At 50.3% G+C, this 15,776-nt stretch overlaps 1 protein-coding gene across 1 annotated transcript in view; it reads left to right on the top strand.

Annotated features, from left to right (window-relative positions):
• Nucleotides 1–15,776, top strand: part of POR (cytochrome p450 oxidoreductase) — a 60,668-nt gene that overhangs the window by 21,428 nt on the left and 23,464 nt on the right. The window contains exon 2 of the mRNA XM_082644380.1: nucleotides 11,438–11,629. Coding sequence (XP_082500506.1) covers nucleotides 11,451–11,629 — 179 coding nt within the window. The 5' untranslated portion in view covers nucleotides 11,438–11,450. The remainder of the gene's footprint in view (nucleotides 1–11,437; nucleotides 11,630–15,776) is intronic.

Here is a 15,776-nt window from a genome sequence, read left to right as displayed (position 1 = left end):
TTGGTATAATTTCTTCCTTAAATGTTTGATTTAATTCACCAGTGAAGCTGTGTGCTCCTGGAGTTCACTTTTGGTGAAGGTTTTAACTAGTAATTTGAATTCTTTTAGAGAGCTCTTCAGCTTATCTATTTTTCTCAAATGAGCTCTGACAGTTTGTGTCTAAGAAATTTGTCCATTTCATCTAAGTTATCAAATGTTGACATAAAGTTGTTTGTAATTTCCCACATTACCCTTTTAGTGTCTATAGAACCTGTTGATGTCCTCTTTTTCATTCCCTATATTGGTGATTTATGTCTTCTTTTCTTCCTGATCATTCTGCCTGAGGTTGATCTATTTGAGAGCAATGTATGTGTCAAGAGTTCTAAGAAATCAAATCTAGTCGAGAATTTAAGGATTTTTTTAATTAATTTTTTTTATGTTTTTAATTTTTGGCTGCATTGGGTCTTAATTGCTGTGCGCGGGCTTTCTCTAGTTGTGGCGAGCGGGGGCTACTCTTTGTTGCGGTGCATGGGCTTCTCATTGCTGTGGCTTCTCTTGTTGCAGATATTGGGCTCTAGGCGTGCAGGCTTCAGTAGTTGTAGCATGCAGGCTCAGTAGTTGTGGCTCGTGGGCTCTAGAGCGCAGGCTCAGTAGTTATGGCTCACGGGTTCTAGAGCTCAGGCTCAGTAGTTGTGGCGCATGGGTTTAGTTGCTCCGCAGCATGTGGGAACTTCCCGGACCAGGGCTTGAACCCATGTCCCCTGCATTGGCAGGCGGATTCTTAACCACTGTGCCACCAGGGAAGCCCTAATTATAATTTTTTAATTTTTAAAATTTATTTTATTTATCTATTTTTGGCTGTGTTGGGTCTTTGTTTTACCATGTTCTCTTTTTGTTTGTTTGTTTGTTTTACGGTACGTGGGCCTCTCACTGTTGTGGCCCCTCCGGCCGCAGAGCACAGGCTCCGGACACGCAGGCCCAGCAGCCATGGCCCACGGGCCTAGCCGCTCCGCGGCATGTGGAATCTTCCCGGACCGGGGTACGAACCCGTGTCCCCTGCATCGGCAGGCGGACTCCCAACCACTGCGCCACCAGGGAAGCCCTTGGGTCTTTGTGTTGTGGTGCACGTGCTTCTCACTGCGGTGGCTTCTCTTGTTGAGGAGCACAGGCTCTAGAGCGCAGGCTCAGTAGTTGTAACACGCGGGCTCAGTAGTTGTGGCTCGCGGGCTCTAGAGCACAGGCTCAGTAGTTGTGGCACACAGGCTTAGTTGCTCCACGGCAATGTGGGATCTTCCCGGACCAGGGCTCGAACCCGTGTCCCCTGCACTGGCAGGCAGATTCTTAACCACTGCACCACCAGGGAAGTCCTAAAATTTATTTATTTTGGCTGCGCCAGGTCTTAGTTGCGACACGTGGGATCTTCACTGGGGCATGCAGGATCTTTAGTTGCAGCATGCATGCGGGATCTAGTTCCCCGACCAGGGATCGAACCCGGGCCCCTGCATTGGGAGCACAGAGTCTTACCCACTGGATCACCAGGGAAGTCCCCAAAGATTTTTTTTTTTTTAAGAGAAAGATTTTTGTTTAAAGATACTTTTCTTAATATTATTTAGGGAAGAAATCAGAATGAACGTCAGTAACAGACACACATTTTAATTCAAACTGCACCCCTCACCAGCTGTGTGACCTCAGGCAAACCACTCAAACCCACCTGAGTACTCATGTCATCGTTATAAGGAGATAATAGTATTTTCCATGTAGAGTGGCTGAGACAGTGATGAACATCCCAAAAGCGCCAGGCCCCGTGCCTGCGTACATGGGCCCCTGTGCATCTGTTCCTCAGAGTGAGAAGTTGGAGACGACCCTGCCAAAATCATCCCTGTGTGCAGTGTGCCCGCGTTTCCCTGGAGCAGCTATCACTTCTCCCCTCTGTCCCCATGGCACTTTGTAAACAGTGATTTTATAGCATTTCTCACATTTGACCGCAGTGTCTTCTGTGTTTCCTTGACCAGATTGCGCACTGCTGCACAGCCGGGCCATGTTTTTCTCATCTTTTCTCTCTGTTGCCCATATAGATTTAAGTGCTCAAAAATATTTTAATAAGCGCAGGATAGGAAAAGTCATTGCATAATGGTACGCCAAACCAGTGGACCATCAGGCAGCCCAAGAAAATATCATTATAAAGGATTCTTTAGCAACGTGAAAAACTGTGTTACAAAGTAGAATACGTTTTATCTGCTTTTTTTAATGAGTGTATGTAGGTGCGTGTGTATAACGTATTTATATATGGAAAAAATGAAAGAAAACTCTAGAGAGAAAACAGCTCTCTGGGTAGTCAGCTTCTGCCTGACATATCATCCTTTAAGATAACCATTTGAGCGGGGTGAGACTGGGATGGGAGGTGCTGAGTCCCCTGTCGCTAGAGGCTGTACAGGTACAAAAGGAATCAGTGGAATCACGGGGCACAAAGGGCTGTTGAGGTGCCTGGTCCAGGAGGCCTGAGGCAGGCATTCCTTCCCTGCCACGGTTTACCAAGTCCTTCCTCTTGCGGCCAGAAGGAGCAGTGAAGTCCCATCACGGAGCAGCACTTGTGTCTGTGCAGAGGGAGTTGGGTTTGAAAAGATGTCATACAGACATGATGGCGGTGTGCTTGGGGGCTGAGACTCATTTACCCCTGAAGATGCTCCTCCTTAAAAGCCGAAAGCCCGGCTCTGTGGGAAGCGCGGACTGTTCTTGGGACCAGTTTCTTAATTGGAAGAGTTAGTACTTCCCCCTTTTTTCAGAGTCTGCCGTGTGCCTCCCCGTCTCCCTATTTCTTGAGTCCTTAGGATGTGCCATGGATCACGTGTCACAGCGTCCTTGTCTGCTTTCGCTTTCCATAGCTGGTCTTGTTTAACATGAACTAGAAGCGCGCGCGCGCGCGCGTGTGTGTGTGTGTGTGTGTGGTGTGGTGTGTGTGTGTGTGTGTGTGTGTGTGTGTGTGTGTGTGTTTCAATGCGCTCAGGGAAAGAAGGTCCAGGAATCAGTATTGAAGTATTAACTCAGGTCAGAGACTAGGGGTTTTCCTCCTGGCATCGTCACCAATCAGCCGGTTCAGTTTAATGATCATTAATTTGGCAGGTCTGTGTCCCAGGCCCCTGGGGTGGCAGGCACTCTGTCATTAAGCACAGTTTACCTAGCCTTGTGTTGACACATCTCCAGTGGTGGAGGCGGGGGGCCACGCCTCACAACAGCTCATTTTCTTTCTACATATTTTTGTCAGAAGGTTCTTCTTGGAGAGTGTGCGAACCTCTGTCATCCGTTACTGCACAGGGTAAGGGCTCAGTCCCTCAAGACTGCTCCCCACACCCCGCTTCAGATGCCAGTCACAAGTCCAGGTTGTCACCTGTGCTTCTGACCAATCAGCTGTAAATGTGGATTCCCACAGCCTGCTACTCGGGTTTGATGAATTTGCTAGAGCAGCTCACGGAACTCAGGGAAACATTTACTTATATTTACCAGTTTATTGAAGGATATGACGAAGGATACATATGAACAGCCAGATGAAAAGATACATAGAGTGAGGTCTGGGAGGGTCCAGAACCCAGGAGTTTCTGTCCCTGTAGAGGGAGGGTCATTCTCCCAGCACATGGATGTGCTCACCAACCTGGAAGCTGTCTGAGCCCCACACTTCGGGGGTTTTAGGAAGTCTCCTCATGGCATCATGACCAGTTATTCACTCCATTTCCAGCCCCTCCCCCCTCTCTAGAGAAAGGGGTGGAGGCAGGGACTGAAAATTCCAAGCTTCTGGGGCTTCCCTGGTGGCGCAGTGGTTGGGAGTCCGCCTGCCGATGCGGGGGACATGGGTTCGTGCCCCGGTCCGGGAAGATCCCACATGCCGCGGAGCGGCTGGGCCCGTGAGCCATGGCCGCTGAGCCTGCATGTCCGGAGCCTGTGCTCCGCAATGGGAGAGGCCCGCGTACCACGAAAAAAAAAAAATTCCAAGCTTCTATTCATGGCTTGGTCTTTCTGGTAACCAGCCCCTGTGCAGGAGCCCGCCCAGAGTTGCATTTGAACAAAAGATGTTCCAAGTGCTCTTATCACTTAGGAAATTACAAGAGTTTTAGGAGCTCTGTACCAGGGACTGGGGGCAGAGACATATGTGTGTGTGTGTGTGTGTGTGTGTGTGTGTGTGTGTGTGTGTGTGTGTGTATACATATATATATGTGTGTATATATATATATTTTTTCTATTATCTCACAAAACTCCTGTGAAGTCTCTTGTACCCATAAATTGCCTTGTGCTAACTTTTAGTAGGGTTACTAAGTTATACCCTCAGAATGCCCCAGAGTACATTGCCTTAGGGGATCTGTGGGTTTGCCCCACTTGGAGTTCAGGCCAGGTGGCCAAGGCCTCAGAGAGGCTGATAGAAACAAGCCCACGTGGCTGTCCACGACCGCCTGCAGTTCCTGTGGGGCTTTGTCAGCTCCATTTGTGCTGAGTGATGCTAGGTCTTCTGCCTGCTTCTTGCCAAGTCATGCTTTCACAGATCCAGCTCCCCTGGCTGCCTTCCTCTTTCACGTCATTGCATCAGACACAGTGCCAGTCATGCGTCTCCACATCCCACCCGTAAGCCCTGTTAAGTGGGGGAAAGGTCATCAGCTGGGGCATTTGGGCATCTGCATAGAATGTTGGCCTGAGGGTGTTCTAGTCTAGGATGCCTTGGTCATAGCTCCATGTCTGCATTGACCCTTTGGGTGTGACCACTGTTCAGGGTTACCACCCTATGACATGGTTCTAATCATGCCACACCCTCGCCCAGTCATCATCTCCAACCAGGGCTCAAAGATCTTAGATACGTAGAGGGCTCCTGGGCGCTTTGCAAACTGGTCTTAATCTGTTTTTAAAGGCCATTCTCTTCCTTACCAGCCTTTTACCCATACATACACGTGCATCTCATCACACCACTCTGAGTCACACTAGGTTCTTGTAACTACTGCTCTTTTATCAAGCATCTTGGCATGTGCTTCCTCTGTCTGGAACGACTCTTACCTCCTTTTCTTTTTTTTTTTTTTGGGCTGCATTGGGTCTTCATTGCGGCATGCGGGATCTTTTCGTTGTGGCTCACGAGCTTCTCTCTAGTTGTGTGTGGGCTCTGTAGTTTGTGGCATGCGGGCTCTCTCGTTGAGGCACGTGAGCCCAGTAGTTGTGGCTCGCGGGCTTAGTTGCCCTGCGGCTTGTGGAATCTTAGTTCCCTGACCAGGGATCGAACCCACGTCCCATGCATTAGAAGGCGGATTCTTTACCACTGGACCACCAGGGAAGTCCCGACTCTTACCTCCTTTACCTGACTGTTAGAACCTGGTCACTTTTCATCACCTGGCTCAGAGGTTGGCCCCTGGGTGACCCTTCTTTGACTCTTTGGACTATCTGACCTTCTTCTTCCTCAGAGCTCCATTTTCCCCTACACCTGGCCTCCCCATGGTGTTGAAACCATTGGGATATGCCTACAAATCACAGCAATGAGTTGGTGCCCTCCATCTCCCACCAGCACAATGGTGGAAGAGGCCTGACAAAAGAGAGAATTTAAATAAGATTTAGAGTGTTATAATACCCTAAATGTTCAGGATACAATTTTAAAAATCACCATACTGAGAACTAGGAAAATCTCAACTTGAGTGAGAAAATACAGCCATACAAGATATAAAGAAGAGCCAAACAGACATCTTAGAACTGAAAAATACTATAACATAAAAAAAGAAAAAAAGAAAAGAAAACCAAAACTCAGTGTATGGCACCATGGCAGAATGGAGATGGCAGAGGGAATCACCAGTGAACTTGAAGACAGAACAACAGAAATTACCCAGTCCGAGTCACAGAGAGAAACTAGACTGATAAAACTGAACAGATCCTCAGGAACTTGTGGGACTAATAACAAAACACATTTATGTCATCGTGGTCCCAGAAGAAGAGAAAGAGGGTGGGGCTGAAAAAGTATTGGGAGAAATAATGGCTGAAGATTTCCTAAACGTACAGATTTAAGAAGCTGAGTGAATCCTAAACAGGATAAACTCAAAGAAAGCCACACTGTCTTGTCTCGGTTTAGGTGATTGACGAGGTGGACACTGTAGCTAGAGGGGAATGTGTGCCAGCTGCAGTGCTCTCAGCAGGCTGCCTTGGGGAGGCACTTTCCCCTGAGTATCTCTCAAGTCCTGGAGGATGAGCTGTTAGGCAAGAGCAGGCTTGGTTTCCCTGAGGATTCTCCCCTGTCTTAAAGCCACTGAACCATGGACGAGTTCTGTGACTGAGCGGGCCGTGCTTCCACTGCAGCTGGGGGGTCTGGGCTGCCTGGAGGTGGCAGTGCCTGTTTGCCTGGGCTCTGTGCTTGCTAAAGGGGCCGACTGACTTACTCACTGGCTTCCTTCCCTCCTGTTGCTCCATCCATGGCCAGCTCGCTGTGATGTCAGTGCCAGCTTGGTTGATCAGTCATTTACTGACCAGAAGTTATGTACAGCGAAGGCAAAGCCACAAATACTTCCTGGAGGATGATTTTACGCCCCTGGTGTTGTAAACAGTCCGATGGAGAAAGAGCCCTTCTGTTCTTGCCTCGTTTGCCCTTTCAGAAGCTGGCGAAGCTCCCACCATGCTCTTGGCCTGGGCGACCAGCAATTTGTCCACCCTGCTCTGCAGGGTGTCGGGCAGGCTGCCTGGGGACTGGAGTGGCTGCCTTTGACTCAGCATCAGTGGGAACTGGCTAATCAGTGAAATTCAGGAAGAATAGCCCCTGTCTCTCTATCTATCTTATGTATCTATCTATCTATGCCCGTTTCAGAATGTACATTGTCTTTATGATAAAAGTGAAAACTTACGTACAGACCTACTTTGTAATAAAAGATCGAATCAGACCTGCTCTATTTGGGGTGGGCGAGACCTACTTGGCTAGTCTTTTTTTTTTTTTTTTTTTTTTTTGCGGTATGCGGGCCTCTCACTGTTGTGGCCTCTCCCTTTGCGGAGCAGAGGTTCTGGACACGCAGGCTCAGCAGCCATGGCTCACGGGCCCAGCCGCTCCGCAGCATGTGGGATCTTCCCGGACCGGGGCACGAACCCGTGTCCCCTGCATCGGCAGGTGGACTCTCAACCACTGCGCCACCAAGGAAGCCTGGCTAGTCTTTTGATGTACCCCCTTTTTCTGTGCCTAACCTTACAGATGAGGACATGAACGCCTACTGCCAAGTAAAGGATTTGCACAGCTGGAAGCAGAGCTGTGGCAAGAGCCTGGTCTAGTTAAGAACGTACTCTATTTTCTCGTTTTGGGGTTTTTTGTTTGTTTGTTTTCTGTTGCTGACAAATGTTGCTTTTGGCCCCATGAGCTCTGTAGTGTTTGGCATTCCTCCTTTCCACTAAGTGTAAAAGAATGGATGATCAATGGGCAGAAAGATCACACAGGGCTCCCAGAGGCTCCTGGGAGGGCCTGTGGGGACCTCAGACTGTCCCATGGTCACCCTACCACACCTGAAATGGAAGGACACTCACCAAGCAGGCTGGTCAAAGTTTTCCCATCAGAATATTTCACACAGCAGAAGAGAGTGATTTTATGTCACAGGGTCTTGTTTCCCAGACTGTACCGAGGTGCCTCCAGGCACCATAGCCGGCGCCCAGAGGTGCTCAGGGAGAGTCCCTGTCTGTCCCCGTTTGTGCAGCTTGGGGTGATTCTCAGTATCAACGTGGGATCGTCTACATTCCTTTGATCTTCTACATTCCTTTTGATACTTTGTGTGTTTGCAAAGCTGGGTTTTCAGGGGTTGTTTGGATCCAACTACTCCTGAATGGAACGATTAGGTATTTCTCTTGGCCTAGGGATACCATGAAAATTTCGCTGAAATGTCACGGGTTCCATGAGCTGAGAAAGTTTGGGAACCTGTGTCCTGGAGGCTTGCCACACAGGCACACTCCCAGTCCCGAAGTTCTTTTCAATCTGCCATCTTCACATTAGTGGTTCATGCAAATGTTACATTCTGTGTGTTGTAGTGAATTCACTGACTCCATTCATGCCACGGGGAGTTACAGAGCACGAGATTATGTGCCAAGCACTGTGCCAGGAAAGTGTGACGCCTGGAAGTGACGGTCGAGCCGAGGTCTGAAGACTGAATAGGAAGCAAGTAGAGGGGGAGCATGCGAGGCACATGTAAAGGCCCTGGGGCAGGGATGCGGTGACGCCGGCTGGAGAGATGGGTAGGCGTGTTTGTGTGCACTTCAACGTGACGATGATGGTTTAACAGCTTGTTCTCGGCTTCAGCCCCCACGCACACTGCTCCGATCCTAGTGGGAAGCGTAGGGTGAAGGTTTTTCCTCCCAGGTTGACTTCCTTCTTGCCAGCCTGCCAATCCTTCCTTCCCACCATGTGCCAGATACAGAGGTGCCTCTGACACAGATACACGTGTCCACTCAGTCTCCCCACTTAAATGGGTAGTGAGCACAGCCCTCCCCTGGGAAGCTGGCGCTCCTTTCTAGTTTGCCACTTGGGTGAGCTGCTTACCCCTTGGACCCTCCGACTCCCGGTTGTAGATCACATGCTCTCCAGGGCCCTTTCCACTGCCCTTCTGCAGCTTTTGTCTGTCTGACCTCAGAGTTAAAGCTGCTGGGGACATTCTCAGGTCTGTGGAGACCTCAGGTCTGAGTGCTGGCCGTGTCCAGCATGCTGGTGAGGGCCTGCTGCAGGGGGTCAGTCACATTCCCTGTGCGCAGCGCCGGGTCATCTCTGCAGTGGGGCAGGAATTCGTGGTGTCCTGACTCTGAGCTCAAAGGGAGAGGCCTGGGATGCTGAAGGAAGCAGCAAGCCAGGTGTTCGAGACAGAGGGAGAGGGGAGAAGAGCGAACATAGCCTCACAAACTGCATTGTAATCTCGTGTCTGTGTTGTGCTTTCCAGAATCTAAAACCGCTCCACAATTGTATGCCACGCTTTGCCAGCCCAGCTACTCTAGGATCTGATGCTCATTCATTGAACAGTTCTATTCAGTTGCTATACCTGATGCTCATTATCTGCCCTTGTGGGCTGACCCTGTAGTCAGGGAGATGGCCAGTGGGGAAAACATATAATATAATGTCAGGTAGTGGTCAGGGCTGTGAGGGGGGAAGGACAGGGAGAGCGACCAGATACTATAGTGAGGCCAGGTCTCTCTAAGATGGTGACCTCTGAGCGGAGACCTGAATGAAGCGGGGGAGAGAACCCTGCAGGTAACTAGAAGAGAGTCCAGGCAGCCGTATTAACATGTGCAAAGGCCCTGGGGCACGAGCAGGCCCGGAGGCTTGAGGAGTAGTAAGGAGGCCAGCGTGACCGTGAAGTGTGAGGAAAGGGGAGAGCAGTGAGAATCGGGATGGGAGTGGTACCCAGGGGTGAGATCGAATGGGACTAATCAACCATGTTAAGGACGTTAGATTTTGTGCTGAGTATGACATGAAATCATTTGAGGGTTTTGATTAGGGAGGTGACAGAGTCTGACTTACTTTTTCAAAGCCTCCCTCTGGCTACTGAGTGGAGAACGGCCTGTTAGGCGCCTCTCGCAGGGTCGGGCGTGTGGGAAGGCCGCCATGCAGCTCCCCTGGCTCTGCGCGCCGTCGCTTTAGACGCCCCCTCCAGGGCTGTGCTTTCTCTTCTGATTGCTGTGGTCGACTGGTGCGCGTGTCAAGAAACAGTCATTTCGTTTGGTGGGCATCAGTCACCCCTCGGTAAAGTAAGGGGGCCGGGCGGCCTGAGTCAGAAAGGTGGCCGGACAGGGAGCGGGCGGTCGTTGCTGCGATGTGAGGGGCGCCAGCTGGGGGCTCTCCGGAGTCAGCACATCGGCCCTGCCTGGAACCCCCAGGCTTCCAGCCGGACTCTGAGATCATGTGGGACAGGTCCCCTCCCCTCTGCTTCATGGCAGTAGGCTTGTGGGCCAGATGACAGTGCCACCGCCAGGGTTGGATAGAAAGATGTGACTAACATCGAATAGATACTCAGTGTGTTTATAAGTTAATGCTTGAATATAAACAGCACTCTCTGGGCACTAGAATTAAGATGGTCCTTTAACGTCAGATATCGCAAAAGGGTAAGCTGAGATGACTCAGGAACTCAGCATGAGGAAGGCCCCTCAGATTAATAACGAAGCCAAGAACCAGGCTTGAGGGCCGTCCTGAACAGCCTGTTCCTGGCAGGTTGCACAGGTCAGCAGGGCTGATGCCCTGCCCTCAGATGACAGGTTGCTCTGCTGCAGGGCCCACCCTGTGGCTTCCTGGAGGCGGTGACAGCTAAGGGAAGTCAGATGTGAAGTAATCTCCCATTGCCTGAGTTGCCGAGCTGTGACTAAGGCATTCCTGACCGAGTCTGGAGCCGTGGTTACAGTGAGAGCCACCCACTCGGTGACAGGGCACCATGCCGATTCCAGAGCCGAGCCCGGCCTCAGTGATAAGAGGCAGAAATGCGCTGCTAGGGTTTTAGGTCCTCTCACCTCGGTCTTTGTTGTCTCATATCTACATACCCGCCAGGTTTCAGTGGTGGAAGGACCAGTTGAGCACCCTTCAGGGGAGCTTAGTAGGTTGGTGTGCTGGGGTCCCAAAGACCACCCTCTGGCTCAGTGATTCACCAGGACTTGCAGAACTCAGAAAAGCTGTTTTACTCCCAGTCACGGTTTATTATGGCAGAGGGAAACAGACTGAAATCAGCAAAGGAAAGACTCCATAGGACAGAGTCTAGCAGGAGCCAGGCAGAAGCTTCCAGTTTCCTCTGCCAGTGGAGTCACGCGACAGTGCTCGATTCTCCCAGCAGCCACGTGTGGAAGCCCACTCGAGCCTTGGTGTCCAGGGTTTTTATTGGGGGTCAGTCTTGGAGGCATCGGGCGCCCAAGTGCCTAAGGTCACCTCCTCAGTGTCCAGCACCCCAGAGGCGACAGCAGTATGATGTGACTCAGAGCCCCAGGTGTTCCCCTAAATCACATCATTAGCATAAGCTATGTGCACGACCCAAGGTCTCAGGTATATGGAGACATCTTATCAGGCGGCACATTCCGAGGCCTCAGGGGTTATTTCCTTGGAGCCATCCAAGGGCCAGTCCTGAAGACCTTTGGAATGTGCAGGGTTTGGGGCATCCCGGGCCTGCCACACAGCTGGGGAAAGGGTTTGCTGTGAAGCAGCCCCTCTATCGTGTGGAAGCAGTGCCTCTGCTGTGTCCTTGTGGGGCCAGAGAATGCTGGTACAGGGAGTCTGTGGCTTCTGTTCTCTGTGTTCACAGGGGACCCAGTGTGCACCCAGGTGTGCCCAGGGCTGTGCAGGCACCGTGCAGGCCACGTGCTCTCTTAGTCCTGGTCCAAGGCTGCAGCTGCTGCCCCGAGGCTCTGCTAGTTGCTGCAGCCCTTGGGGCGTGAGCCCCAGACCAAAGCCTTCAGGGGGCTTCCCAGCAGGCCTCAGATGGACCCTGCTGATGTCTGTCGTTCTGTCTCCCAACAGTTTCTCGATCAACATGGGAGACTCCAGTATGGAGGCTGGCGCCACCGCATCTGACACGGTGGCTGAAGACGTGTCCCTTTTCAGCACGACGGACATGATCATGTTTTCCCTCATTGTGGGTCTCCTGACATACTGGTTCCTATTCAGGAAGAAGAAAGACGAAGTCCCCGAGTTCACCAAGATTCAGACCACGTAAGTGACTCGCTCAGGATCCCTCTAGAGCACATGTCTGCCATCCCAGCAGTGCTTGGGCAGGAGCGAACCAGCTGAGAGATGCAGGGTCTCTCGTATCGTGTTGGGCTGCGTCTTGGGTTTTGCCTTATTGATGGACTCTGCTTTGCATCCACCTTCATAATCCCTTATGTTTACACTGTGCTTCACAGTGTTCAGGGTCCTTTGATACCTGTTTCTTATTCAGGCTTCACAGGAACCATTCAGAGTAGAAGGCACCTTGCACAAACAGGTAACCTGAGGCTCAGGGCATTAAAGGTCATCAGCGTAGGGCAAGGTGTGGGGAAGGGGTACAGAGCTTCCATGCCCCCTCTGGGGTGCCACCCTCTCAGCACCTCCATGTGTTCAGCAACCCCCAAACTCTCCAAACCCCATCCTTTTGGGTTTTTATGAAGGTTTTGTTATGTAGGCATAATTGATTAAATCATTGACCATTGGGGATTAATTCAGCCTCCAGGCCCTCTCCCCTCCCCGGAGGTCAGTAACCCTAAATGAAGGCAGTGACCCTGCCCTCACCGGGCTCTTGTGGGTGACGGTTATGACGTCACGTAGCACTGGTCCTGCCGCAAGGCAGCTGCTTAGTGTTTGTGTCAGAAAGTATCTCGTACCAAGCACTACGCTGGGTGCTACAAGTATGCAAAGGTGGCCTTTACATTAAAGAGGCTAAGAAGTCGGGACATTGAAAGATACTTCTGAAGAATGGTTTGTGAAATGCTTTCACGTGCATGATCTAATCAGGGCCTCTGCGACAGCAGTGCCCACTCGGTGGCGGGGGGACAGCCTCATCGCTCGTGATGGAGGGAGAGGCCAGGCAGCCGGGACACACAGGCTCTGGGGACTCCAAGAAGGAATTTCCCCTTGGAGGGATCGGGAAGGTGTGCCGCTGGAGGAGGGCCACACCCCGAGGCTTCCAGGGCTTTGTCAGCAGAGGGCCAGAGGGAAGCTGGGAGGCTGGGCAGGTGAGCAGGGTCCAGCCTGTTCCCTCGGGGCTGGACAGGTCCATTCCTGGTGTGGCAAAGTAGTTTTGCTGAAAAGGTATGGCACTCGGGATAAGGGGGCCAGTGTCCAGGGCCCGGTTTACAGTAGCCCTGCGTTTCCTTGTCTGTAGGATGGAGGTGTGTCCCCACCCCCATCCCCAAGCGAGGCTGAGCCGCGGGAGAGCATGGGGCCGCCAGCCTCCCCGTCCCCAAGATCTCTGGCCTTGCAAGATGGACTTGAAACAAAACTCCTGGACTTGTATCTTGTAGATTCTAATTGTTTCTCTTTGCCAGGATGCTGAAGCGATACTTCCCTCTTCATAATCCTAAAATTTTAACGCTATATGTTTAAATCCGCTTCTCATCCCTTATTATATCATGTTGAATACCCCATGGCCAGGGGTTCTACGTGTATACTGTACAGGGAAACTGTTATAGTGCAGTGGTTAGGTTCTAGGCCCTGACACTGGGTAATGAAGGTTTGAGTCCTGACTCTACCATGTATTAGCCATGTGACATTTGCCCTTAATATGACATCAATCTTTTGAAGTCCGTGTCCTCAACTGTAAATTGGAGATAATAATAGAACTTATCTTATAGGGTTGTAAAAATTAAAGGGCATAAACCGTCGTAGAGCTCTTTGCCCAGGTCCTGGAGCCCTCCAATGGTATGTATTTATGGTGCGCAGGCTTCTCATTGTGGTGGCTTCCCTTGCTGCAGAGTACAGGCTCTAGGGCGTGCAGGCTTTAGTAGCTGTGGCACGTGGGCTCAGTAGTTGTGGCTCACGAGCTTAGTTGCTCCGCGGCACATGGCATCTTCCCAGACCAGGGATCGAACCCGTGCCCCCTGCATTGGCAGGCGGATTCTTAACCACTGCGCCACCAGGAAAGTACCTGTTCTTATTATTAATACCATCTCCAGTCTTACAAGAGCCCTCCAAGGACACCATTATTTCCCCATTTTGCAGAGGAGGAAACTGAGGCACTAGTGATTGAGGAGTTTGCCCAAGGCCACCTAACTCACAAGTAGCAGAGCTGCCTTTTGAACCCAGATCTACAAACTCTGCACCCCCTGTTTTCCCCGCTTTGCCATGCTGCCTTCCATCTCTTAAGAGGTAGTTAATATCCCTATTTCAAAGATGAGAAAACTGAGACTCAGAGAGGTCACTTAGCTGATACATCTGGGCCACCAGCTAGATGGTGGCCGCCACCTCCTGCTAGAAATCCCGCACTGTTGTCCCTGCCCACTTGTACTTTCAGTGAACACAGGTGGTTTTGGCCATGGCATGGTACCTCCCTTACCCCACCAGGTCAGTGGAGGGTGATTAGTGTGGGGACTGTACACGCCCAGGGTTGTATCAGGAGTTCTCACCACAACCCCCAGTGGCTTCTAGTTGGTCTTTTAAGGCCTTTTCAGGCCTTCACCACCTGGGATGGTGAGTCCAAACCTTGGGGCATGGATGTTTTTTAAAAACCAAGCCAATGGGAACAATTGTGTCTGAGCAGCAAGCATAGGACACACACCTGCAGCCCCCTGACCCTGGACTTACAGGTGCAGGGGATTCAGAAGGAGTCCCCTGTGTTCACAGGTGAATCTCCCAGGCATGCTGGCCTCTGGGGCCCTCACCACCAGGCCGGATTTGGCTTCAGAACCTCAGGAGCCCAGGGAGTACTTAGAGGGAAGGTCAGTTCTGGAAGGCCTCCTGGATTTTTTTCATAAACTATTTACTGAAGTACTGAAGTATATAACAGGCAGACATAAAAGTATACAGATCATAAGCACACAGTTTATTTGTCACAAAACGGGTAGAATCATGTAAGAAAGGACCCCTCTTCCCCCTCCAATCCCACCACCCCCAGGTCACCCACTCTCCTGACTTCTCGTGACATAGACGAGTGTTGTCTGTGTCCTGGAATATGTAGTATTTGGCCATTCTTTCTGCGATTTCTCTATGTCATGTGTAGTCGTAGTTCTCTCGTTCTCATTGTTGCATAGTGTTCTATTGTGGGAATAAACTGTAATTTATTCATTCCCATCATGATGACCCTTTAGATTGCTTCCAGCCTGGGGCACTGTTACCAACAGTCCTGCAGGGAACATCCTGGTACATGTGGATGTGGTTCCCGTGTGCATGTGGTTCCCATGTGGACGTAGCTCTGTTGGGTATGTGTTGGATGTGGAGTTGGGGGTCAGAGGGAAGGCTCATGTGCAGCTCTGTTAGACATAGCCAGTTTTCCAGCATCCAGTCCCACCCCCAGCATGTGGGGTTTCAGTTGCTGCCCATCCTCACCAACACTTATTTTTGTCAATTAAAAAATTTTAGCCATTCTAGGGAATTCCATGGTGGTCCAGTGGTTAGGACCCCGTGCTTTCACTGTCAGGGGCCCAGGTTCGATCCCTGGTCAGGGAACTAAGATCGCACAAGCCGTGCAGTGCAGCCAAGAAAAATTTTTTTTAATTAAAATGAAATGGAATAAAATTTTAGCCATTCTAATGGGCATGTGGTGGTAATTGTTTTAACTGCATTTCTCTGATGTCAAGTGACCTTTTCATATGTTTATTGGCCACTGAGGTATCTTTTGTGATAGTACATTCAAGACTTGGCCCATTTTTTCCTGTTGGGCTATTGGCCTTCTTGTTGATTTGTTACAGTTCTTTATATATTCTAGATCTGAGTCCCCTGTTAGATATCTATGTATTGTCAATATCTTTCTGTAAAGTTGACTTTTTACTCTCTTCATAGTGTCTTTTTGTGATCAGAAGTTGTTGCCTTAAACTGGCCCAGTTTGTCAACCGTTTGGTTGGCCTTCACGTTTATGGTTAATGCTCTTGTGTTCAGTGTAAGAACTGTTATCTTATGGTCTTGAAGCTTTTCTTTTGTATTTTCTTCTAAAAGCTTCACTCTTGTAGTTCTTATCCTTCGATCTGCCATCCAGCTGAACTTGATTTTGGTATCAGCAAATTGTCAAGGCGCTTCGAAAATCATTTTTTCCTGTGGTTATCCATCCACTTGACCCAGCACCATTTATTGAAAAGGGTTATTCTTTTCTCACTGCACTAAAGCATCCCCGTAGATATAAATCAGGTGACCGTATAGATGGGGGTTGATTTCTAGACTACTTGTTCTGTTG

This window comes from Mesoplodon mirus (genome assembly GCF_964341445.2).
Source record: "Mesoplodon mirus genome assembly, chromosome: 15".
In the NCBI taxonomy this organism is placed as follows: domain Eukaryota; kingdom Metazoa; phylum Chordata; class Mammalia; order Artiodactyla; family Ziphiidae; genus Mesoplodon; species Mesoplodon mirus.
Note: the sequence above shows the minus strand (reverse complement) of the source record. Positions and strands in the feature narration are given on the sequence as shown.